The 27,475-nt window shown below is 43.0% G+C and overlaps 1 protein-coding gene across 4 annotated transcripts in view; it reads left to right on the top strand.

Moving 5' to 3' along the window:
• The window catches only part of NCK2 (NCK adaptor protein 2), a 149,420-nt gene extending 122,675 nt beyond the window's left edge, over positions 1-26,745 (top strand). For all 4 annotated transcript variants that reach the window (XM_036028338.1, XM_028516936.2, XM_036028337.1 and 1 more), the window contains exons 4-5: positions 156-877; positions 25,225-26,745. In XM_036028338.1, coding sequence (XP_035884231.1) covers positions 156-877; positions 25,225-25,419 — 917 coding nt within the window. In that variant the 3' untranslated portion in view covers positions 25,420-26,745. The remainder of the gene's footprint in view (positions 1-155; positions 878-25,224) is intronic.
• The last annotated feature ends 730 nt before the right edge of the window (positions 26,746-27,475 follow it).

Below are 27,475 nucleotides of genomic sequence, written 5' to 3'. Positions count from 1 at the left end.
TCATGTGACATTTCCGATGGTGACCTTAGTTTGTAACCAGGGTGGGTTTGTCCCCTTGAATTTTATGGGCGGGGAGTTGGCAGCAGGGCCCTGGGGATGCCCCATGGCATCCTGCCACACATGCTGGTGCCCACTGAGTCCTTGTGTCTCCACAGGCCTCGGCAAGACCAAGAGGAAGACCAGCACGAGGGACGCGTCCCCAACTCCCAGCACCGATGCGGAGTACCCTGCCAATGGGGGCGGCGCCGACCGCATCTATGACCTCAACATCCCAGCCTTCGTCAAATTCGCCTATGTGGCTGAGAGGGAGGACGAGCTGTCTCTGGTGAAGGGGTCACGTGTCACCGTCATGGAGAAGTGCAGCGACGGCTGGTGGCGTGGCAGCTACAACGGGCAGATTGGCTGGTTCCCCTCCAACTATGTCCTGGAGGAAGTGGATGAGGCAGCCGCAGAGTCCCCCAGCTTCCTGAGCCTGCGGAAGGGTGCGTCCCTGAGCAATGGCCAGGGCACCCGTATCCTGCACGTGGTCCAGACGCTGTACCCCTTCAGCTCTGTCACTGAGGAGGAGCTCAACTTTGAGAAGGGGGAGACCATGGAGGTGATCGAAAAGCCAGAAAATGACCCAGAGTGGTGGAAGTGCAAAAACGCCCGGGGGCAGGTCGGCCTTGTCCCCAAAAACTATGTGGTGGTCCTCAGCGATGGGCCAGCCCTCCCTCCGTCACATGCCCCGCAGATCAGCTACCCGGGGCCTGCGGGCAGCGGGCGCTTTGCAGGCAGAGAGTGGTACTACGGGAACGTGACACGCCACCAGGCCGAATGTGCCCTCAATGAGCGGGGCCGCGAGGGCGACTTCCTCATTAGGGACAGTGAGTCCTCGGTAAGTGACCTGGGTTTTCGAAGTCCGCTCAAGCCCGGGAGGTTCCAGGAGATGACAGTCAATATGTGCGTGTAGATGTGTGTGTATTGTACAATGTGTGCCATCCCTTTCAGATTGTGTGAACAGACTGGAAATAGCAAAAGAATATTAGAGGCTCATATTAAGGTAGACATATATACTTGGTCTATATCACCTGTATAAGATGCCTCTCTGTAGTTTACCTAAGTCGGCTTTGAGTGTAGTGACTCACCTATGCATCATTGCTACTTATTGCCCAGGAGATATCTTGCAGATGTAAGGGAAAGTAAATGTTTTTACTTCACAAAGGTTGTTTTTTCTCTTTTTACTAAGATCTCCCCTTTTCTCTCCTACAGACCTAAATATCACCTTCTCTCCCAGTTTCCCGTTCTGTTAATGACCCCTCTAAGGTCCTGTTGGCTACCTTGTTTCCACTCTGGGTCACAGGCATGTCAACTGTTCTCAGTCAGAAGCACACCTGGTGTCTGACACAGGCATTTGTTGGTTTGTTGGTTTTTCTTTATAAACCATGTATATAATCCTAAGGTCATCTCTGCCACAGGCAGCACCACTGAGTTCATCTCTGAAAAGCTTCTGAAGTGCTTATGAACAGAATAGTAAAGAAAAGGGCAGTTCTAGAGAGAGATGAGGGTGTGTGTGTGAACTGAAGCAGAAGTCCGAGGCCTCCTGACTTTTATCAGTCCACTTCCAGCAGCAGACACATTTGGGGTCTGTGTTTGGAGTATGTGCCCAAGCCTCTGTGGAGGAACTGGGCCAGGATCACACAAAGTAACCTGTGTGTGTGCATGCACATACGAGCATATGTGTGTGATGGAAATATTCAGCTGGTTTTATAGGTCTCTTTGTAAATATGCCATCCACATGGTGAGACTCCCCAGGCCCCCCAAATAACAATGAGTTCTACAGAGAGAGGTCATTGTGATTACATTGTATTGGTCTGGCAGGCCTCAATTTAATTTTTTAAATGCACACTATACAACTAGTAAGTATGTCCTCTGTACTATAATTGTTGTCCCCTGGAAAGGTTGATGGCCACAATAAGTGAGTGCATATTCAAGACTCATGTTGTGATCTGCAAGGAATTAAGACCACAGAAATGATTTTCCCGTCTAGATACTCAAGAGGCAGCTGTGATGTGTTCTTTTTTGAGGAAGGAGGAGCCCCATAGTGGTGGAAGTCAGACTCCGTTAAGGTGTCGGTAGCTGGTGGAGCGAGTGGCCCCCAATTGTGCTTGGGCAGCAAGCACGCCAGGTCTGAATGTTAACTACATCTGAAATCTGAACTCTGAGCTTTTCTTATTCAGCCACCCGAGTTTATCATTTCTGGCAAGTCATCACATTAAATTGTTCTCATGTGACGTAAGCTCTGTGTGTAACTTCCTTTTGATCCTGTTTGAGGCTTAAGAGAATTAAAGATGGCAGCATGTTTAACTCTTCTAAGCAGAAATTCAGAGGAAGCACTAGAAAACCAGTTACAATGTAAAGTGATTAATCCAGAGCCCTTAAGGAATAAATAGAATTCAGCATTGAAAAGTATAATCTTCATTTAGAAAATTTGAGTTTGAAGAGACCTCTTAGAATGGACAGAGGCTAAAGCAACCCTACAGTGTGGAGACATTAGCCCCTTTGTTGCTTCTGGCTAATACTTGGGGAAAAGAAAGTGCTGGGAAAGAGGGTAGGTGAGAACAGCGTCCTGCAGGCTGCTGTCCTGGGGGACCTCTCCATATGAGAGGTACATGCAGGTGATCGCCACTGTCTGAACTCTGAAACCAAATGCTTCCGGATTGGGAGGGGTACTTGCATTATGTGGGTTACATCTCAGAACTTGAATGTGCTCCAGTGTCTTGTTTGTCTTACATTACTGGAGAATAACATTGTTTACATTTTATTTTAACCTTTTTTATATGGAGGACTTTCCAGTTTGTTTGTTTGTTTTGTGTGTTTGAACTGACAACAAGCTACACCACACTAATAGTGTGGTGGGGCCTGGGGGTGTGGGGGCAGAAAGGTCTTCGCTGGGACTTGCATCAGCTCTGCACCCACAGTGGCACCATTGGTCTGAAGACTGCCATGTGACCCGCTTTTGTGCAGGGCTGTTTGTCCTGATGGATCTTGATGTGATATGTGGCGTTTTCTGCTGTTGTATGCCTGCCTTATGCCAAAGGTATGCTGCAAGGGACTCTAACACATGTTGCTACTTTTCTCCTGACAGCAGAAGTAGGCCAGGGTAGCTGCTTTTGTTGCTCATAAGTAGGTCTATTCCCAGCTGTTATCTGCGACGGTTGCAGAACTGTCCAGATGGACAAATGGACAAATCCATTACTTACTCCTTTTCTACCATCCACTGCCTCTGCCTCTTGTCAGTGTCTCCTCATCTCCTTTTCTCTCCTCCTTTATCTTTTTTCCTGTTCATTTGACATTTCTAAGATGAGAGTTTGGCTTCAAAGTCACCACCAGGCCAATGTGAGGACTTGGGTTCATAATTTAACATAGCACATCGCAGTGTGCAGGGGTCGAAAATGTTTTGGACAGCTGCAGCGTTTCTGTGGGACTCAGAGGCTTCTTCATTGAATTTCCTTTTTCTTTCTTGAAATCCTTGGGACTGGAACTTTCCTTTCATCGAGATTACTGCAGGACTCCTAACTGTGAATAATAAGCTCAGTGGCTGCCTTAAAGTGGATCTCCAAGATGTGTGTCATTTTTTTTTGTTGTTTTTTGTTTTTTTTTTAAGATAGCCTAAGTGATTCCAGTATAAATAAGCTAGACTCTTGCATGAGGATAATTTTGCATTTAAAAATATTTAATATTTGTCTGTTTCTTTGTTTTTTTAATATATTTTATTCATCATGCTATTACAGTTGTCCCATTACCCCCCTTCATTCCCCTCCACCTTGCACACCCTTTCCCACCCACATTCCCCCCCCTTTAGTTCATATCCATGTGTCATAAGTTCTTGAGCTTCTATATTTCCCATACTATTCTTGTCCTCCCCCTGTCTATCTTATACCTACCATCTGTGCTACTTATTCTCTGTGCCTTTTCCCCCTCTCTCCTCCTCCCACTCCCCTGTTGCTAACCCTCCACGTGATCTCCATTTCTGGGGTTCTGTTCCTGTTCTAGCTGTTTGCTTAGTTTCTTTTTGTTTTTGTTTCAGGTGTTTTGTTCATAATTGTGAGTTTGCTATCATTTTACTATACATGTTTTTTATCTTCTTTTTCTTAGATAAGTCCCTTTAACATTTCATAAAATAAGGGCTTGGTGATGACGAACTCCTTTACCTTGACCTTGTCTGAGAAGCACTTTATCTGCTCTTCCATTCTAAATGAAAGCTTTGCTGGATAGAGCAATCTGGAATGTAGGTCCTTGCCTTTCATGACTTGGAATACTTCTTTCCAGCCCTTTCTTGCCTGTGAGGTCTCTTTTGAGAAATCAGCTGACAGTCTGATGGGAACTCCTTTGTAGGTGACTGTCTCCTTATCATTTTGCTGCTTCTAGGATTCTCTCCTTCATTTTTACCTTGGCTAATGTAACCATGATGTGCCTTGGTGTGTTCCTCCTTGGGTCCAACTTCTTTGGGACTCTATGAGCTTCCTGAACTTCCTGGAAGTCCATTTCCTTTGCCAGATTGGGGAAGTTCTCCTTTATTATTTGTTCAAATAACTTTTCCACTTGTTGCTTTTCCTCTTCCCCTTCTAGTACCCCTATAATTTGGATGTTGGAATGTTTAAAGATGTCCTGGAGGTTCCTAAGCATCTCCTTATTTTTTTTGAATTCTTATTTTTTCATTCTTTTCTGGTTATATGTTTTTTTCTTCCTTCTGGTCCACTCCATTGATATGAGACCCAGCTTTCATTCCATCACTGTTGGTTCCCTGTGCACTTTTCTTCATTTCATTTATTGTAGCTTTCATTTTTTTCATCTAATTTGCAACCAAAATCAACCAATTGTTTGAGCATCCTGATCACCAGTGCCTTGAACTGTACATCTGATAGGTTGGCTATCTCTCGGTCACTTAGAAGTACTGGTTCTGGGGCTTTCATTTGTTCTTCTGTTTGAGCCATCTTTTTTTTTTTTTCCTTTGGTCTTGTGGTGCCTGTTCTGTATGAGGGGCAGAGCCTTAGGTGTTCACCAGGGTGGGGCACCCCAGTCGCTGGGTTATGGCACTGTATGTGAGGGTGGGGTCTGAAAGGGAATAATGGCACTTGCTCCGCTCTATGTCGGACCTCAGTCCCTTCCGCCACTTCCCCTGAGCCACTGGACCCCTCTAGTGCCAATTCCCGTGTGGGTGGGCTTGTGCACCCCATGCGACTTTCCAACAACCTTTCCTGTGAGGCTGGGAGTCTCTCACTGCGCCTCAATCCCCACAGGTGTTTTCAATCAGTGCCCCAAGGCTCTATTTCCCAGTGCTGTGATCCTGGATTGCACACAGTGCCTTGCTTTACAATTGCTGCCTCGCTGGGTCTGCTGGTTGCCACCCCTCAGCTGGGGTCTGCCAGCTGCCACCTGTGTACTCAGGGTTCACCTGCTGTGGTCTTGCACACACCGGATGCCTTACGCACCTGGTCCCAACACTGTCTGTTCTCTGAGCCACGACCCGGCCCAGCTCCCCGGCTCCGCCCCTCCTACTGGTCTGGATGAATGTGTCTATTTTAACTCTTTGGCTGTCAAGACTTCCATACAGTTCAATTTTCTGTCAGTTCTGGTTGTTATTTTGTTTTTAAATTGTTGTTGTCCTTATTTTGGTTGTGTGAGGAGGCACAGTGTGTCTACCTATGCCTCCATCTTGGCTGGAAGTCCTCAATATTTTTGTTTTGAAAGATAAAAACAAATCTGAGTCCCAGGAAATGCGTGTTTTTGTGTGGGAGAAGTGCATATTTTGGAAAAACAAACAAACACATTGCCACATCCTATGGCCTCTGGTGTCAGTGACATGCTGGGTGTTTCAGAGGCATCTGTTACACGTTTTATAAAGGAGTGAATGCACTAACCAGACAATCCTGTCATGATTTTTTTCCTGTCCTGAATCTCAGGCCCTACTGTTTCGGGTTCTTCCATCTTCTCTCTCTTCCTCCCTTCTTCTCCTCTCTCATCTGTATTTGTCATGTATCCTTAGCTAAATATGAAACAACATCATTTCTCATTCTCCATATTTAATTATCACACCTCTATCTGCTAATCCATAACTCATTAAATCTAGGAAATTCCCAGTCCCTACCTGCCTTCCATGTGCCCATGATAGATCTTCACGCTGTATTTGTCCACACCTGCTCTATGGGTGTGGTAAGAAGGTTGTACTTACACTTAGGAATAACCAGAACTGGCATTCTGGTGAGCTGTGTAAGTTGTCAGTATTTTATTTTTTCAATTGCTACATCCCCCCACTTCTGAAAAGGGTATTCAGAAAGTTGCAGGGTGCGAGGATGAGGTCTATAAAGGTGACTAGAGTTACGGCATCAGCCTGTAGTTTAGGAAGCCATTTTCCTCTGTAAGACATCAGAGATCCCAAGACAGCACCCTTTTTCCCCATACCCATGTCCCACAGTAGTGTGTACACACTAATTTTTTCCTCATACAACACATTGTTTCTGAAAGAAAAACACTGTCTAGCCAAAGGTATATAATTTAATGCACATGGTGTTCTTACTAACAGTTGTGTTTCATTCCTTGTTCTTTTTAAATCTATTAAAATTATTTGATCAGGAAGGAACAGAGTAAAACATTAGCATAGTTCCTTGTTATATTTTTCAAACTACAGGGTGGGGCAAAAGGTTTACAGTTGTGAGTATGTGAAACAGAATTTATTCTTGGATTATTATTTATTAATTGTTATAGTATTTTCCATACGAACAACTATAAACCTAGTTTTGTCCTACCCTGTATATTTCTTATAGAAATCATGGTTTTTAACCAGAACTCAGGTTTCAGGCAGTTTGATCTTTAGATCAGTGATGCTCCAACTGCGAAGTGGACCAGAACCTGAGCGCTTGGTCCACAGAGGTTGCTGGGTCCCACCCACGTAGTTCCCAGTCAGGAGATCAGGCCCAGAATTTGCCTTGCTAGCACATTCCTTGGTGATACTGAGGCTGCTGATCTGGTGACCACACTTTGAAAACCCCTGGTACCTATTATGCAATCTTGGTGGTTTTCTACACATTAACAGCAGTAATTTAAACTCCATTTCTGCAGAATACTACATTTCTAAGAATTGTAAACATGCTTAAAGGTGAAAATTGTAATCTTGTTAAGTTTACTTTTACATAGAACTATAAGTTTTTGTTGAGTGAAATTCATTTCATAAAGTGTTTTTCTGTTTATTTTTGAGCTAACTGGATTGTTGGTTAGTAGCTGAAAACGTTTTAAGCCTAGACTTTTATAATATTTCTAACTTTAAATATACCTAATTCTTAAAACAGAAAGGACATAAAAGGTCATTAGTGTGGGCCCATGTCTATAAGTTCACTGCCTCATCATCTGATCTGTTCACCTAATCCCCAGACGGCTCAGAGCCTTAGACACCCCAGCCTTCTCTGCCCTGCCTAGCTCCTCAGTACCTGCCTTTAAAAACAAACAAACATCCTCGCACTATTTACTGGGATACATGAAAAGAAGACGAGTCTTATTTAAAGCTAGTCTTAAAATATAATCACTCACAAGGTTTGCTCAGTATCTTACTCTTAATTCCTTTTGGGTCCCAAAGAGGAATTCTGAACTGTACCTTGGCCACACTTAAAGGTATGACTCCCAGCTGTTCCCAGTTGAGTGCAGCCTGTGGAGCTCCTGGTGTCACAGGCTGCAGACAAAATCCCGTGGAACCAGCCCACAAAGAATAAGTGGCCTTTCAGTACTATAGAAGGCACTTAAGGATCCTGGCATCTCAGCCTTAAAACCATTATTTATAATGAAGGTCTTTGGATGGAGGGGCTTTTTTTCTTCTATATTAAAAATAAAAGAAAGTAAATATAGGTTTCCACTGCTCTTCAAAAGTAGAAGTTCCATCCTGGCTGGTGTGGCTCATTGGATTGAGTCCCAGCCTATGAATCAAAGGGTCACCGGTTTCATTCCCAGTCAGGGTACATGCCCGGGTTATAGGCCAGGCCTCCAGTAGGGGGCTGTAGAGAAGCAACTACACATCGATGTTTCTCTCCCTCTCTCCCTCCCTTCCCTTCTTTCTAGAAATAAATAAATAAAATCTTTTTTTAAAAAGTAGAAGTTCCTGTGGAAACTTTCATAAGACATAAGCCAAAATGGCATAAAAGTGAAGAAGCAATTACCATAAATTTACATGGAAATTATCAAGTGTTCCCAGTGTTCCAAAAAATTATCTACCACATCATCCAAATAACTTATAAAAGCTGAAATCACAGTAACATAGTAAAAGCAGGAACGATACGATAAATACACAGCCTCATAAAGAAGTCATGTATGAGCCCTGGCTGGCGTAGCTCAGTGGATTGAGCGCAGGCTGGGAACCAAAGTGTCCCAGGTTCGATTCCCAGCCAGGGTACATTCCTGGGTTGCAGGCCATAACCCCCAGCAACCGCACATTGATGTTTCTTTCCCTCTCTCTCTCTCTCTCTCTCTCTCTCTCTCCCTCTCTCCCCCCTCCCCTCCCTCCCTAAAAATAAATAAATAAATAAAGTCTTTAAAAAAAGAATCCATTTAAAAAAAAAAGAGGACTTCTTTTAAAAAAAGAAGTCGTGTATGTATAGTGTAGTTTCATTTATTAAAAAGACTGATTTCTCCAGAAGTATGAGATGACTTAAGAGAACACTGTGCTTTGTATACCATCAATCCACGTGAGCAGCAAACTTTCCATTTTACCCATTCCTGGATGCCAGCTTTCAGGATTCTTTCTCTCTGCATGTAAACAGTGTGAGTGGTGGACACAGACAAGTTCATTGAATGCACAGTGTCTTTATTTTGTTCACCGCTATCAAAATAATTATGTCCAGCTATACACTAAGCTATAACACCCTTAAGAGCTCTCTGATGTTTTTCTGATACCCTACGACACAGCTCGCTAAGGGACACACAAACTCAATGGAGAGATGAGGCCCAGACGTGGTCCAAGCTCTGGGGCTGGAGGCTTAAGTGCTGAGGGTAGTTCCAGGGAGGAGCTCGACTGGGCCACTCTCATTGCAGGGATCTGTGCTGCCTTTGTAACAGTTCCAGCAAAACAAACTGAACACTCTTTTAGCTCTTCTTTATAAAAGGGAAAATCCTCTTAAGATTTTTTTTGGTTAGCCAAACAGGTACTAACAGATCTTCCATGAAGTGAAGTGGCGTAACGTGAACTTTCAAAAAGAGGAAGGATACCTGTAGTACTAAATTTCTTCGAAAGGAAAGGAAGATAAATGTAGAAAGCAGAATAGAGAGCAGCCTATTACCTAAAACTCACCTGACTCGTGACATGTCGGTGAGGCAGGTGTAGGGTAGCTGAGTGGTTCAGTCCAGGGCTGTGGTGGTGAAGTTGCAGGTGGCGGGCTGGTTCCAGTTGCATCACTGATAGTAGCTTCGTGTTTTCTTTGTTGGCATCTTGCATCTCACAGGTTTCAGTGTTCATCATCCTGTCCCCTCCTCACACCTGTGCTCCTAGACTCAGTTCTTAGACTCAGTTCTCTCTTCCTCCAGACCTTTGTAAAAGTCTAGAATACAGCTCCCCGCTCCCACCCCACCTCCATCAGTCTAATATACATACATCCTTCAGATCTCATGCAGTCACCTTTACTTCAGGGAAGCTTTCCCTGGCCCGCAGGCCTTGGCCGCTGCTCCTGGGTCACTCAGCAGTCTTATGCCCCATTGTAATCGCCTCTGAATGTGGCTGTGTCTGTGCATTGAATCCCTGGCACCTTGGTGGGACTCCAAGAAATGTTCCTCACATTAGTTGATGAATGAATTACCCAGAATGTTCTTATAGATTTGGTGTGGGCACCAGCAGACAACCAAAGCAGAGTGCTGGGAATCCCAGGTTGGCTCTCTGTGCCTGGTCCCTCCCTGGGCTGTGCCAATGCTCTAGTTAGCTTGGGTCAGACGCTGTGGCCTCCAGCTTATTGTCGTTGCCGTGAGGGGGCCAGATGCCTTCTCTTCAGACCTGTAGACACAATGAAGGGAAAGTGGTTATCAGGTAAGCACAGGCAACTGAAGAATAACCCTTTCAAACTACAAAAGAAAATATGTCAAAGTAAATAATTTCTTTAGAAATATTTTCATAGAAATACCTTAGCTATCACTAGCTACCCTTTATCTAAATACTTATATTGCTCTCATGTAAAATTGCTAGTACCTTTTAGAAATGTTTTCCTGCAAAACATTTAAAGCTGCAATGAAAATTGTTAAAAACTGGGTCAAATAAGTTTTTAGCACTTAATTTATTAGAAAGGCTTATGGCTACCACATGCAGCATCAGTGCAAACTTTTTTTTATTCTGCTTGATTTTGCTTTAGCTGTGGCTACAGATGTAACTGTGAATATATTTGTTTTATGTTACAGATTGGGAATGCCCTTCGTTTGGTTTATAGAAGAGGCAAAAATTAGTAATCTAATGATCACTGCACTAAATTGGCAGTGAGAGAAAATTACAGAAATTGTTAGGGTTTCTTTTATTTGCTTTCTGTTTTGTTTTTAGTGACCCCCCCCTTCCCCCTACCCCCACACATATTCAAAGTGAGGGGGAGAAGCTGCAGGTGCCCGGCAGGCAGGTGTCCCCCCACCCCCTCTGTTTTCATTGTGGATGTGGCCAGCCTTCAAGATGCTGGAGGGAGAGATGTTGAGGCACCTGAACAGATGGAGGAATGTTTAAATTCTGCTTCAATTGACACTTGGTAAACATTTCTTGAACGTAGGCAAGCTCCTGGAAGACAAGTTCACATTTCCTAAGCAGAGGACCCTGTACTGCTGCCAGGTGTCTTTGAAAAGAGTTCCTTTGCAACTTGTAGAAGGAATTCTACAGGAAATGTTTATATTTTGATCTAGAGATGTGTGCAAAGAACTACTTGTCCAACGGAGGCAGTTTCTAAGGTACCTTACTAACCAATATGCTGGTATTCTAAGAGGCCTGGTGGGTATATCAGCCAGAGCCAGTCAGTAACATTGTAGCAGTTTTAGAAGTTTGAGAAAAAATACTGGTCTTAGAAGAATAATGTAAAATTCAGGGATCATTGGTGCCTGAACCCTGACCAGAGGAGAGCAAACTTTTTTGTTCAGGAGCTAACTCTGAGTCTGTCTCCAGCTGCCACATGCCCCCCAGGAAAAACAATAAACTGGACTCATCAGATATCTTAGATGATCTGAAGAAAATGATGAGTTCTTTGTACCTTCACTGTGCCCTCACTAGGAAGCGCTGCACTGGCACTTTGCAGGAAGTGCCCATGGCAGGAAGAGCAGGTGTCCTCACCTGTACTGATGCTTTGGTGTCCCCTAAAATGACTACGATGTTTCCACCAGAATTTCGCATGCCTCTTTTAGGCTAGTGCATAAACTTTTTTAAATGTGTTTTATTGTGGCAAAATATATATAACATAAAAAGTACCATTTTAACTATTTTTAAGTGTAAATACATTGACATTAAGTACATTCACATTGTTCTACAACCATCACTGCCATTCATCTCTAGAACATTTTCATCTTCCCTAATTGCAACTCTGTACCCCTTACATACTTTTCCCTCCCCCTCAGCCCCTGACAGCTTTTTACTTTCTGTGTCTATGAATTTGACTACTCTAAGTACCTCCTGTGTCTTTTTGTGTCTGGCTTAATTTCATGTAGCATAATGTCCTCGAGGTTCATTCATGTTGTATACGTGTCAGAATTTGCTTCCTTTTTAAAACTGAATGATAGTCCTTCCATTGCATGTACAAACCACAGCCCATTCACCCTCCCACAGACACTGGTTAGCTTCCCCCTTTTGGCTGCTATTTATAAGGCTGCTATGAACATGGGAGTACAGATATCACTTCAGGTCCCAGCCTTCGGTTCTTCAGGTATATACAAAGAAGTGGAATTGCTGAATCAAATGCTAATTTATTATTCAGCAGGACTGAAGCTCCTTCAGAAGGAGCTTCCATCTGCTTTCCACACCCCCTATAACAATACATTCCCGCCAGCAGCACACAAGGGTTCCAGCTTCTTCACATCCATTCCAACGGTGTTTGCTTTCCAGTTTTTTAAAAAATAATAACCAGGGTATGAAGTGGTATCTTATTGTGTGGTGTTTTTTTTTTACTGTATGCTTCAATTTATTAACATCCTAGAAATGGCAGTTATGAAGATGAAGAACAGAATAATGGTTTCTAGGAATGAGGGACGGATCAGGGGGTGGCTGTGACTATGAAACACAGCAGAAGGGAGTTCTGCCGTGGCGAACAGTCATGGTTTTCATCTGCATCAGCACTTAACCTTTCCATCTCAGCTTCACTTTTTTTCTTGTTTGGGGGTGTTTCTTGTGGTACTATCAGAAAGCAGTTCTTTAAAATGGCCTCAACAGTGTGGCAGGAGCAGCAGAGAGTGAAAAATAGAGCCACCCCCTCAGAGTTCGTAACATAGAAAGCAGCTCATTATAAATTAGGTCCGTGGGTAGCAGTGGGATTATATGCAAACTGGCCAGCTCACTGCCTTCTTCCTTACCACAGTCAGTTTCCCCTTTTTGAAAGCTCCCACTGTTACCATCATTGGGAATAAATAGCATCAAGTATAGGTAGTTCCACAAACAAATGGAAAAACACCCATGTAAAAAACTTTTCAGTCTTCGTGGCTATAATTCTCAAAGTGTAGTTTCTGGACCAGCAGCATCAGCTTCACCAGAGAACTTGCTAGAAATACAGGGTTATCGGGCCCCACCCAGACCTGCTGCATCTGACTCTCTGGGGTGGAGCCCTGCGGCCTCAATTTGAACAAACCCTCCAGATGATTCTGATGCTCAAATGTGAACACCTCTGAAATGTGGCAGATGAATTGGTTCAAGCCCTTTGAACAGCATTGTATTGTATGGTAAAATTCTGAATTGAAGATCATTTATTATTATTATTGCTTAGTCCCACACAGCGCAATGTGGCAAAAGGACAAAGAATGACAAAGACAATATTCTAAAACTCTATCCTCAGAGATATTTAAAATTCACTTTAAGAAATGTTTTTTTTTTAGACACAGGGAGAGATAAACACAATGGGACTGAGGGCTTTTCTGCAGTCGATGAATATGATTCTTCTTCCTTTATGTAAATAAGTTTACTTCAGATGCTAATGGGAATGATAATATTTGATCATGTCACATGTGGATTGGTGTTAGACCTGTGGAGTATGTATTTCAGAAATGCATTTATAGAGTAGAAAATGCTGGTGAAAAGATAATCTGAAGTGAAAACAAAGAGAATACTATGAATTGACAGCTAGTGGCATAAGAATAAACAATCTATTTTGACTAAAAGAAGGCAATATTGGACAACTAGAGAGGGTGATCTAATAGAGTGCTAAAACTCTAAAGGTGACTTTTCTGAGATAAGAGAATATTAATCACTGGGCAGTTTGCCTCTAACCCATTGGCTCTCCGTTTGTTTAGGTAAAAGAACTACTTCTCTGGACAAAAGAGAAGTCCAGAGAGTAGTTCCTTAAAGAAGTGACAAAGAAAAATGTCTGTTTACCAAAGTAAAAGGAAAGAATGATACAGCTTGTGATAAGAAACCAACAAGGTGACCTCTCTTTGGGAATAGAAAGAGTGTTAAATACAACATATAAATTGTTGATCCATGAGCATTGCGACCAGAATGGGTCCAGAGTTCACTGGGCCGCTTGGTGAACCACACAAAGGCCATTTCTACTCTTTCCTTTCTGTAAAGTCTAAAGCAAAAGATAAGTAGAAGTTTTAAGGTTGTTGAAGAATCAAGACTGTCTGGGAGCAAGGTTCTTCCCTCCCCTGTTATTTCTTCACAGCCATGTGCTTAGGAGAAAATCATATTAGTGATTACGCTGTCAGGGGTGAATGGAGAAAGAAATGAAGGATATTACATATGGTTCTCAGCATCTTTTTTTTTCCATCAGTGAGAAAATTGTGATTAAGTCATGAGGGAAGGAGAAATGTTTGATCAGGGCATCTGTTTTATAAAAACAGTATCAAGGAGGGTATTCTTTGGTTTTCTTTTCTAAAAGTACTCACTTGTGAGCAGAAATTGCAAAGAGGTGAGATGTAAGAACCGCCTGAAGGAATGGAGAGTGGAAGGCGAGGTCAGCTGGGGAATCCGTAAGTTGGTGCATGTATTGATGCCTGCTCTGATCCTGATCCTGTGTGTGGATGTGGAGTTAAGTCAGGTTTCCTGTACTTAAGCTCAGATAGAAGACCTAAAACATAAACAAAAATAATGATAATGTAACAATAAGAACCCCAAGAGAGGTTGGTTTTCTGCCTATTAACTGTTTTCACATTCCACGGAAAATGACTTCCTAAGAAGAAGGGTGAAATGAATGGCATATACTAACTGATAGTTCTCCAGAATCTCTGGTTCAAAAACTATGAAAATAGAAATCATTCCCAAGAGGAATAGTCAGAAAGAAGATACAAGAAGTGATCTGATGTTAGAATATTTGAAAAGTTAGCACAGTATTCAGCAGAGAGAAATTATAACACTGACTATAGTGTTTGGAGAAGGGAAAGGTAGGAAAATTTGGACAGTGGCAGGGAGCACAAAGATGGGAATTGAAGGGTAGAACAGAAAGCAGATGTTTCAATACTGAAAAGAAGAAACAAGACTGAGTTTACTTAGGTTTTAGTCCAGCTAAGCAAAGTTCTAACCAAGTGTGCTGCCTGTACTGGTGTGAAACAATGTCCACAAGGTCTTTGACATCCCTGCTTCAAGAGCCAGATCCCGGTCGCCTCCCCGTCAGCAGGGGCTTTACCTAATGACTCACCACTGGTGCATAGTGAGGTGGGAGTCATCAGAAGTAACTTTAGGACTGGATCATACAAGGCACATGGGACTCTCTCTCGGATCACTTGATGTGGGGGAGCCAGCTGCCATGTTATGAAGACCCTTCTGCATCCCTACAGAGAGGACCATGAGACTCAGACCGCAGGACTCCGGTGTGGCTCATGTGCATGAATCACTGTTGAAATAGATACTCGGTCCCCAGCAGCACTCGGATGACTGCAGCTGTAGCCCGTGTCTTGGCCACAGCCCAGTAGGAGTTGGGTGATTCTAGTTCAAGGTTTAAGGCACTCTCGAAATCCTGAGCCACAGAAATTGTAAATATTTGTTGTCTAAGCTGCTGAGTTTTAGAGTAATCTGTTACATAGCAACAAATAATATAGTACCCCAGAAAGAAAATAGGGCTATAATGAGAAAGGTGACAGTAGGAAGTAAAAATTAAAGTTCAGGGGACCCTACCTTCCCACTCGTTATTTAAAGAGAGAACAGACAAGTAGCTATCATATTGGTAATGTTCATTTTCACATCTTTGAGGCAACACATAGAAAGAGTAGGTACAGCCTCTTGGCCCTTCCTCTGCCACTTAGTTCAACAACCATCTGTTGTGTACTTACTATGTACCAGGCCCTGATTTTTCTCCAGAATATATTTAAAAAATGAGATAGAAATGGGCCTCAAGAAGCTTAGAGCCCAATAGGAGAGGCAGATAAAAACAAGTAATGACGACAGCGTGATCATGAATGAAGTTAAATGTGGTATTTCTGCAGAAGGATATAGACCTCTCCTAGTTTTAGAAATTTTAATGGAAAGAAGTCTTTTTAAAAATTGATGAGATGCTGTTTGCTATATTTGTTCCATAAAACGAACTGCAAGCATTCCCCTTAAGATCGGGAACAAGACATACATCCACTTTCACCTCTCTTTTTCAACACACTACTGGGAGTGCCAACCACAGCAATCAGACAAGAAGAAGAAATAAAAGGCATCCAAATTGGAAAGGAAGCAAAACTGTCATTGTTTGCAGATGGTGTGATACTGCACATGGAGAACCCCAAAGATTCCAACAGGAAACTACTACAACTGATAAATGAATTCAGCAAAGTAGCAGGATACAAAATTAACATCCAGAAATCAGTTGCATTTTTAAATGCCAATAACTAACAGGGAAATTAAGAAAACAATCTCATTCACATTTTGTTACAAAAAAAGTAAAATACCAAGGAATAAGCCTAACCAAGGAATAAAAGATCTGTACTCAGAAAATTATAAGACACTGAAGAAAGAAATAGAAAATACAAATAAGTGGAAGCTCATACCATGTTCATGGATAGGAAGAGTTAACATTAAAATGTACATACTACCCAAAGCATGATGCATGCCCACTTGCCTGCAGCAAGTACAGAACGCTGTGGATGGTTCGTCGAAACATGAGAAAAACATACACAGAGACAACCAGGTCCTGTGGGGGAATCGGGACAGAATGGCCACTCTCTCTCAAGTGGGGAGAGTGCCTCGTGTCCATACCCAAGCAGATTTTTATTGAGAAAACAGACTTAGTTTGTGGATTCACAGCCTGGCATAAAAGATCAAAAGATGTAAGCAACTTACAAAGGTGGGGACAGAATTCCTGCTGAGATTCCAGGCAAGGGTTGTGGTCTTTAACATATGAAAGAGCTACAAGTTCCAAAAGTTTCCTGCCTGTGCTTTTAAATTCCAAGTTAATAACATCTTCCAGCAAACAGATCTCACAGGATCTTGCATATTCTTTGTCCCTGGCCTGATTACCCCCGGGGGTCTACCATTTCTGGTCTGGGCTGTACCGCCCCTGCAGGCCTGAGAAGGAGACAGAGGCAGTCTGGAGACTTGGATTTCTCACATCCAAGAACAAAGACTCAGGCTTTGACAAAGCCAAAGGGGGCAGGGGTTGATGTCCATCACCCCTTCATTTCCACAGCCCCTTCTCTCAGGGCATTCTCACGTGATCGCATCTGTCGTACATTCATTCTCTTTTTTAGAGAATTGTTACCTGTCATTGACTGCTGATCATGCCAGGGAAATAAGTTTTGTCTCCTTAGTGGCTCCTGGTCCAGAGGTCTGTCACTCAGCATAAGTCATGGGGGGGTTACAGCTTCCTGAGACCAGGCAGGGCGGCCCCCAACAAAAGCAATCTATAGATTCAACTAAATTCCTATCCAGATTCCAATGATGTATTTCACAGAACTAGAACAAATATTTCAAACATTTATATGGAACCACAAAAGGCCTCACATAGCAACAGTGATCCTGAGAAAGAAGAAGTTGGAGGGATCACACTACCTAATGTGAAGCTATACTGTAAGGCCATAGTAATCAAAACAGCATGGTACTGACATAAAAACAGACACATAGATCAGTGGAACAGAGAGCCCAGAAATACACCCTCACCTTTATAGTCAATTAATATTTGACAGAGGAAGCAAGTACATACAATAGGATAAAGACAGTTTATTCAATAAATGATGGTGGGGAAATTAGATACATACAGAAAAATGAAACTAGACCACGTTCTTACACCGCACACAAGAATAAGTTCCAAGTAGATTAATGGATTAAATGTTAGACCCAAAACCATATAAATCCTGGAACATAAGCAGCAAAATCTCAGACATGGCTTGTAGCAATATTTTATTGTGTATATCTCCCCAGGCAAGGGAAACAAAAATAAACAAATGAGACAACTTCAAACTAAAAAGTTTTTCTTAGCAAAAGAAATTATGAACAAATTAAAAAGACAGTCCAAAAAATGGCAGAACATATTTGCCAATACATCTGATAAGGGGTTAATATCCAAAAGAACTTACAAAACTCAACACCAACAAAACAAACAACCCAATTAAAAAAAATGGGTAAAGGACCTGAATAAATACTTCTCCAGAGAAGACATACAGATGGCCCATAGACATATGAAAAGGTGTTCAACATAACTAATCATCAGAGAAATGCAAATAAAAACCACAATAAGATATCACCTCACACTTGTCAGAATGGCTATCATCCATAAATCAACAAATAACAAGTGCTGGTGAGGATGTGGAGAAAGCGGAACCCTTTGCACTGTTGGTGGGAGTGCAGACTGGTGCAGCCACTGTGGAAAGCAGCATGGAGTTACCTCAAAAAATTAAAAATGGAACTGACTTTTGATTCAGCAATTTCACTTCTGGGAATATATCTGAAGGAACCCAGAACACTAATTCAAAAGAACATAAGCACCCCTTTGTTCATTGAAGTGTTTTTATAATTGCAAAGATATGGAAGCAGCCCATGTATCTATCAGTAGCGAGTGGATAAAACAACTATGGGACATTTACACAATGGAATACTACTCAGCCATTAAAAAGAAGAAAATTTTACCCTTTGCAACAGCATGAATGGACTTGGAGAACATTATGCTAAGTGAAATAAGCCTGTCAGAGAAAGACAAATACTGGATGATTTCACTGTTAGGTGGAATCTAACAAACAACTGACAACCATAACAAAGACAGACCTATGCATACAGAGCAGGATAACCACATAGGGGTGGGGGCATTGGCATTAGGGGGTTGCGAGACTGAAAAAGGACTCATGGACATGGACAACAGTGTGGTGATTGCTGGGGGACTGTGGGGAGGGAGTATTAGGGGACTGAATGGTAATGGAAAAAATTACAATAAAGACTTAAAATTGATGAGACAATGTTTGCTATCCTTGTAGTTTCATAAAAAGAACTAAAGAGGGGCCACTAAATAACAGGGCTTAGTATTCCCCAAATATGTCGTCCTGACATTATAATAGTTTATTACACTGTCCCAGTCTCTTCCCATTTTCAGAAATTATCTCTATTTGCAGTTGTGAAAACTGAAGCGGACAACTGTTGGGAAGTTTACACAAGGTCACAAAGGCAGTAAATAAAGGAGTCAGAATATGAACCCAGGCAGCCTGGTTCCAGAGACTGTATACAACCCACTGTCCTACTTCTCATGTAACTGTAATATACAACTGGAGTGTGGACAAGTTACGGCTTGTCCAGTGTCACATGGCTGCGTCCTGCTTGTGGTAATAATGGACTAACACTTCTGCTGAAAACAGCTAGCAAATCTGGACAGAACATTGAAACAAACAAAAAGCAACAAAGAAGTAGTCTTTCAGTAGTCTGTAGTGATGGGGGACAAAAAGTGGAAGTCAGGGTCACCAGAGTCCAGAAAAAGATTCAGGCTATTAGTATGGACCCCTAAAAGTCTGTGTACTAGGAGGAAAGGCAAACTGGGAATAAATCCAACTGGATTAAGGTGCCCTGCCCCACCATAACTGTGGACAGAAGCAAAAGCAGATCGTTTCTGGAGGACAGCAGCTCCATTAAGAACCTCTTCAATTTTTCTCTTCAATTTTTCATAAACAGTATACAGCAATCAAAAAAAATTACCAGGATTCAAGACTAAATGACTATAAACAAAGAAGGGGAAAGACACAATAGCAGTCCAGATTTTGAATTTTTAAATGCAGTTTTTAAGGTATATAAATTAATAGGTTCAAGAAATTCAGCAAAACGAATTTGAGCAGAAAATTAGAAATGGTAAAAAAGATACAATGATGGAAAAATATAATAATGGAAATTAAGACTTCAGTAAGTTTACAGCAGATTAAACACAACTGAACAAAGGATTAGTAAACTGGAAGATACCTCAGAGGAAAAGAAAATTTTAGAATACACAAAAAAGGTATAAAAGGGTAGAAAATAAAGAAAAGTATGAGAGGTTTTGCTGTCATCTGAATGTTTGTATTCCCCCCTCCCAGATTCCTAAGCTAAAGCGCAATCCCTAGTGTAATGGTATTGAAAGGGTGGAGCCCTCATAAATGGGATTAGTGCCATTCAAAGGAGACCCCAGAGAGCTCCCTTGCCCTTCTGCCACATGAGGACACAGCAAGAAGATGCCTGTCCGTGAGCCAGGAAACAGGCCCTCACCAGATACCACATCTGCTGGCTAGTGGATCTTGGAAGTCTCAACCTCCAAACCTGTGAGAAATAAGTTTCTGTTGTTTTCCAAACACCCACTCCATGATATTCTGTTACAGTAGCCTGAACTGACTAAGATTGATAGGACCAAGTGAAAGGTTTCACATATGTGGAATTGGTGTCCCGGAAGAGTGAATGGGCAGCAGAGAGAGGTAGGGGAGAAGGTAGAAGCAACATTAGAAGAGATGAATGCCAGAGCCACATGATTAGTGAGTCCCAGCCAGGTCTTCTAGCTTCGACTTCAGTGCCTTTAAAACATGTTGGGTGGGGTGGCACATAACACACAGAAAATTTCATTTAAAAAGTACTTGTCTGACCCAGGTCAAGAAAGTCAGCAAATTGGTCACTTCTGGCAGGTAGCAGCTCCTCTCCACACACTCCTGCTACCTGATTGCACCTCACCTCCCTCTAGAGGTAACCGATACCTTTCATTTTATGGTAATCATTTTCTTTACTGTTTTAAATCTATGTATGTATCCCTAAACAGTACATTTTAGTTTTGCCTGCTTTAGAATTCTGTAGATGGTAAATACTGTGGATGTTTTTTTCTTACTTTCTTCTTGTGTTCCACACTCTTTGTGAGATGTTTTAGTACGTGTTGATGCATCCATTTCATTGTTTGATGAAATACATGTCTCATCTACTTGTCCATTCTCCGGTTGGTGGACCTGAGGAGTGTTTGCACCTGGGTCACTGCACAGGTCTGCTTGCGCGTCCTCACACACGTGCCCTGGTGCACATGTGCAGGTGCACCTCTAGACCATATTCAAATCTGCGATGCAATTGCTGAGTTCTTAAGGATGACTCTCTTCCAACTTCTCAATAATGCAACAACTCTTTAACAAAGCAGCAGTCCTGGCTTATACTCTCACTAACTGGAGAGTTCCCAAGCCCAGTGCTCTCCACCTGAGGGATCAGGTTGGCACATTGGCCTCCAGATGAGGGGCCCTCGGCAGGCTTCAGCTCTGTGCCGCAGGACTGCCTTGTACGGGCCTGGGTCTTCAGATCAGTAACACCCCAAAACCAAAGCCTGTGTGGAGAGGAAATGCTGAGCTGCTGTTTATGTTGGTCCACTTTCTCAGTGTAGAAGATATTCAAGCAAAAATATGTTAGGATTCTTTGACTAACTTAAAATTTAATGCCCTGAGTCTTCATATAAGTATACACTACTAGTTTAGTTAAGTGTGCCTGGTTCCCCTAAGTTTGTTTCCAAAGGACCATGGCAGACTCGAGCAGGGCTGTGGTGCTGCTTTCTTCAGAATGCCTCTCTGCCTTGTGCTTGGTCTCTGGAAGCAGAGTGGTTTGTCAGATCCAGGGGACTGGCTCAGTTTCAAGGGGTGAGACCTTAGGGCACATTGTTTCCATCAGTGTCCCAGCTGTTCCATCAGGCATTCCCCACCAGCAGTATCTGGTGCAGGGCCCAGAATCAGAAGGGTACCCACAGCCTGTGGGGAGGTCAGCCACGGGACTCCCTCTCAGGGACTACATAGCCTATAATCCACATTCATGTCTTTTTATTGTGGCTTCGAACATGTGAGAACACTGCTGGTGGCCCTCCCAAATTTCATTTCTGTTCTGCAACTGTGTCAGGATCCCTGGAAGGTTTATTAAAGTGCAGATTGCTGGGGTTTGAAACAGAGTTTCTAATTCAGTGGGTCTGGGGTGGGGCCTGACGGTTTCTGACAAGTTCCCAGGTGTTCGCAGATGCTGCTGGTACTGGGAGCCCACTTGGAAAACCACTGGTCATGTTCATCTTCAGGCTTCACATAGGGCTGTGCAGTAGAAACACATAAGCATTCATTCTCTTCGGTGTGTAGACTGGAAAATCTGCCTGGGTTGAAATGAGAATTCCTCAGATGTTCAGCACTCCTGTATTACATTAACTCAGTTCTGTGTCCTCAACCTTAAGACAGGGGTGTCCAACCCGCAGCGGTGGCGGGTGGCTCAGGATGGCTATGAATGCAGCCCAACACAAAATCATGAATTTACTTAAAACATGATGACATTTTGTGTGTGTGATCACGTGTCACAATGTATTTAATCTGTGGCCCAAGATAACTCTTCTTCCAGTGTGGCCCAGAGAGATCAAAAGGTTGGATGCCCCTGCCTTAAGGTTTCTGCTCAGGAGCCCATGAAATTAAAAATTACCTTCTCCACTCCACCCATTTTCCTGCTGAGCACACACACGTGATGCCCCAAGGTGTGAAATTAAGGCACTTACATTAGAAGCAGATTCCCCTGTCTGGAAAGTCATCTGTTGATCATTTGGCTTAATTAAAATTATGTCTACCATATACTTACTCTGCCTCACTCACGTTGTACTCTAGGACAGTGCCACTTTAGCTGTGAATTAATTGAAGTATCTATAAAACTACATGGTGCCTGGCTTGTGCCAAACTATAAACTGAGACTGTAGCCATTTTGATCTAAGACGGCAGAAACGTTTAACACAGAATGGATATACTTATACAAAATAATGGAAGCCTGAAACTAAGACCTGAAGCCCTCAGGAGAGGGGTGAGCAGGTCATCACTTGTATGTGCTACTGTACACGAATGTGCTGTGATTGGCTGGGGTGGCTCTCCTGATGTAATGACTCAGGTGACAGGGCCCAGGGGCTGGTGCTGCCAGTCTGGCTCCTGTGGAGGGGTCCCCGTCCGTGTGCTCTGTTTGCGGAAGCACAGAGAGCACCAGCTAGGGTGGTAATGCTGAGAATATGGAGGCTAGTTGTTCAGGCCTGTGAAATAATCATGAATTGACAGTTGTGTAATCAAATGATTACTTAGAATGTCGTTTTGGGCTTTAGAGCAGTGGTCCCAATTTTTTTGGCACTAAGGACCGGTGTCATGGAAGACAGTTTTTCCATGAACCAGGGTGAGGGGATGGTTTCGGGGTGATTCAAGCTCATACATTCATGCTCACCTGTGCAGCCCAGTTGGACGGTACTGATCCGTGGCCCAGAGGTTAGGCCATGGGCACCTGCTTTAGAGTATTATGTTGATAGGGCTGGTTGACAGGATCATGCATGACATCAGGGTTTGGGATGATTCACTCCTAAGGGTTTGAATTGAGAAAATAATTTTCAAGATATATGTTCTCCCCACTCCCTGCTACCCCTGCTCCACCCCCGCCTTCTAGTGGCCATGATTCTGAAAATAAGATATTGCCTAAGGCCTAAAAGCAGAAATTAACCTTTCTGCCTCTTCCTGAAGTTCATCCTGCCTTCATACCTCAAAGATTTGTTTTTATTTGGTCTGCGTGTGGCAGAGGAATACATGAATACAAATGGTAAATGTAATTGTCTCTTTGACTCTTTTATGCTAATAGTAGCTGTGACTGGTGGGTCCAGCAGCCCATTCTTCTAGAGCTGAGTTTTCTGAAGCACCCATTTCCTTGACTTGTGAATAGGTTATATGGGGTTAGTTATATCTTGCTCTACAAGATTTGCACACTTTCAATCAAACATTTGTAAACTCTGTGTGACAAACAATGGCTAGGACGCTTGTTCATTTTTGTCCCTGAGGGAGGCAGGCAAAGCATGGGCAGGACTGGTGGATCCTCAGCAGCTATAAGTTCCTGGGTGTTAGGAGAAGCTAAAACCTGGTTTAGAGATTGAGTTAAGAACTGTATTAGGCACCACAATCCATAGGACTTTCTGTGGAGTAGAGCCATGGAGAGGATGTGGCCTTACCTGGCATGATGAATAATGAAGGGGATAAGACATGGATGTAAATTATTTATACAGAGCAGTTACTGGAATACACTGTGGTTCTGCCACTGGATAGCCGTTAACTTTTTGCTCTACAGCAAGCCAAAGAGAAGAGCATATCTTGTTTGGGAAGGAGGAGGCTTCCCCAGTAAATTTTTGAGCTGAGCCTTATAGGCTTGGTTGACCGAGGTGCAGGGGTGGGGCTCAGAGAACAACAGGAGCTGGAGTGAACCAGGGACTGGGGTGGCGCATACTTTTGTCTCACTGATTGGAGCTCATTGCGGGCAAGGGCTAAGGCACAGCCATGGTAGGCCAGAAGGCTGTGGGTTTATTCTGAGACTCTTGAGGGAGGTTCGCATCCTTCTACCTCCACCTCAGCCACGCTAGTCACATAGTACCTCAGAAGAGCCAGGGCCTTCCCTCTCTTTCTTCACCATCAGCCCCACTTCCCAGTACTCTACCACCAACCCCACCACTCAGGCTTATCTCGGCCTCATTTCGGCCTCAGCTCCAATTTCTTCAGAAGCTTTTCCAGACTGCCCACCCCCCATGCCCATTTCAATTAGCCTACCCTGCCTCAGTGTTCTCTCCTTTCTCTCCGTAGAACTTACCGTGGCTTACACCTGCACGCATTTCAATCTGTTTGTTTTTCTTGATCTGTTTCCCCCACTGAATGGTTGTTTCTGTGGTACATATGCTGTACCACACGTGCTGTGTACATGTGTATATGTACATGTGCTGTGCATTGCATACACATGTGCATGTATTCACAGCATGGCCTATCTGGAGCGTAGGTTGTATTCAATAAATAAATGTTCTTTATTGGATTAATCAATACTCTTTTTCCTAAAGAATATTCCTCATTCAGTGTCTTCCCTGCATACATTTAAATAAATGAGATAAAAGACCAATTTTGATAAAAATAATGATGTCTTTCTAAAAGATATTCAAATATAAGTAAGGTACTGACATAAACACAAATGTAAACATCAATAAAATTTGTGTTTGAACCATTGTACAGCCCCCTCTGGGATTTTATGAACCACATTTAAATAAAATGCAACCAGAATTTCCCATGGCTCTTAAAAGTTTTCTTTTTTAAGTAGTTTAGAATGAGAAAATGTTTGATGGTTGAATGGCTAATAGTGGTAGAAGTCAGGAGAAGAAAAACTTTTAGATGCTGCCTATATATTAATACAAGTCCCTTTTGAAATTTTTCCAGTTTATAAAAAATTGCTTAGGAAATGAAAACTTCAGGTTTCTTCAGCATCCAGGTTAACGCTGGTGTCATACATTCCACAGTGAGTCTCCAGTTTTGAGAAAACTAACATACATTGAGCACCAAAACTATGTGAAGCAAAACTTAATTTTTTTTTCTATTCAGAGCACCAGAGTCTTGGACTGTCGCTGCATTGTTCTAAACATCAGATGCCGTTCTTTTTACTATCCTTAATAATAAAACAGAGACCTAGCTGTTTGAGCTGTATGACAGTTTGGGTTTGGATAAGTGAAGATTCGAGGGTAATTCCCAAAATAGGCTTCATGCAGTTGAGGCTCAGACAGTACAGCATTTCCAGTCTCAGACTGGCTCTTCTGCTGGTGGCTGGGGAGTCTCCTGTCTAGCTCACTTGTAACGTGTGTTCTGTTTGCTCCCCAGCCCAGTGACTTCTCCGTGTCTCTCAAAGCATCAGGGAAGAACAAACATTTCAAGGTGCAGCTTGTGGACAACGTCTACTGCATCGGGCAGCGGCGGTTTCACACCATGGACGAGTTGGTGGAGCACTACAAAAAGGCCCCCATCTTCACCAGCGAGCACGGGGAGAAGCTCTACCTCGTCCGAGCGCTTCAGTGATGCCTCCCCTCCAGGCCGTGGTGCCTCACTCACTTTCCCAGGGCCAAGTGGGTAGCCCCCAGAAGACATGATGGGGCACGAGCTCTGCAGAGGGCCTGCTCCGTCCAGTGGCTAGTCCCCTACTGGCTTCCTTTGCCTGGTTGATCTTTCTCTCCAGGTTGGTTGTTTCCATCTGCCTCCTCTCCACCATCCCAGGCCCTCATTCCATGTTCAAGGCCACTCTGCTACCAGCCAGTTTTAGAGAATGGGAGGTGAAAGAGGGGTGAGTTTGTTCACTTTATTTCTTCTGAGTTGGAAACAGCCTTAGTCTGTTCGCCTTGTTCATGCTGTCAGCTCCTCTCAGTAAGAAGACACCGGGCACAGGTGGAATGCACCAAAGCTGCCCTTGACAAAGTGACCTACAGTGCACTCCAAGGTGGCCTCTCCGGAGAGTCCTGGGCTCCCGCATGCCAGGCAGCACAGGCAAAGGTCCTGGTTCCAGCAGCCCTTGTTCCTGTCCTTTGCTCTTACCTGGCTCCCAGACTCTCCAAGGAGTGAACACGTTTGCTGGTAGCAATACTGGAACACCAGGTGAGATAGTAGTGAGGAAGCTGTCCAGTGCCTTTGGGGCTGTACTTGCAATAAGAAAGGATTTCCTTGAAGGTCAGTCTGCAAGAGGGACTGGTGACTCGGAAAGATATGTTTTGGTAATTTATCCCCAAATGTGCCATCTACATAGTGCTTTTTCTTCTTGCCCTTTGGCTTGTTTAAATTTCACAATTATGTATTTAATTCTCAAAGTAATATGTAGCCATTTGTTGACACTAATACAGATGATTAAAGAAAATAGCTGATCTTTGGGGAAGGGAAGCTACCAACACTTTACACACATACACATATATATATGTTTTATATATATATATTATTTGCTTTACAGGGAAATGTTTCAGGGTTTACAAGAGAATATGTAACTGGTAGTAAGAGACACAATGTTTGTTTTCTTTTTTCTTTACATTTGAACTTCTTTATAGTTTAAATATACTGTCTTGAGGTGGCACATTCCTACAGTCGAAGAAGGGGTCTTGAGACCTCCCAAACTTGCATACTCAGTTTTTTGGATATTGTAATAAAAAAGTATTATGACAAAACTGTGTGTGTGTGTATCTTTGGGAAAACTGACTCAGTGACCGGAGAGCAGCGCCTGCAGAATTTCCTGAACTCTCAGTGCCTGACAGGAAGCAGTTCTAGAGAGGAGTTAAACACATGTTATAGTGTGTTTTCTTTTTCTACCACCACATTTTTGTGCGTTGAAATAATAAATTTTAACTAGTGCAACTCCAAGAGAAATGAGAATCTCAAGTGTGGTGTTGACTTTGTACTCTTCGTTAAAAAATGTTTTAGCAAACTGTTGTCAACTGCACCTCTCATCTCTAGCTTTTCCTTCTTCACTCGTGTCTGTCTTCCATTCACTCAGTCAGGAAGCATTTATCAAACAGGTACAGTTTGCCGGGCACTGAGAATACAAAGCCATAGAACACAGGGATTGTGCCCTTTTGGGCTAATCGTAGTGAATACAGTTGAACACTCCCCTCTGGGCAGACATGGTGTCCTCCTTTATACCTCATCACAACCATGTGAGGCGGGTGCTGCCATCATCATACAGATGGATGGAGAAAATGAGGCACAAAGCAAATGCACAAGGGCACATGGCTGGTACAGGTAGGGCAGAGTTGCAAACCCGGAGGTGTCCACGCCCTTCCAGCCCCAGCCTTGGGAGGCTTCCAGGAGAAATAAGGCATTGCATGACCACTATGTACATAATCTCTCATTCCTGTTTCCTGTGATTTATTTGTATCTTTTTGTTGTATTTGACATAAATTAGAAGTTTGATAATAAATTCATAGTTTGGTATTTGGTAACTTAGGTTGGGGCACCCAGTTATAAGAACAGACATGCAGGTGAAGGAGACAGACATGACCTTAGACAACATACATTGGTTCTGTATCTTCTCCATGGAAGGGACCATTCCTCCTGACCTGCATCTTACTGTTGTGTGTTCCATAGTGACCTCATGCTA

Source organism: Phyllostomus discolor, chromosome 6 (assembly GCF_004126475.2).
Source record: "Phyllostomus discolor isolate MPI-MPIP mPhyDis1 chromosome 6, mPhyDis1.pri.v3, whole genome shotgun sequence".
Taxonomy (NCBI): Eukaryota; Metazoa; Chordata; class Mammalia; order Chiroptera; family Phyllostomidae; genus Phyllostomus; species Phyllostomus discolor.
Note: the sequence above shows the minus strand (reverse complement) of the source record. Positions and strands in the feature narration are given on the sequence as shown.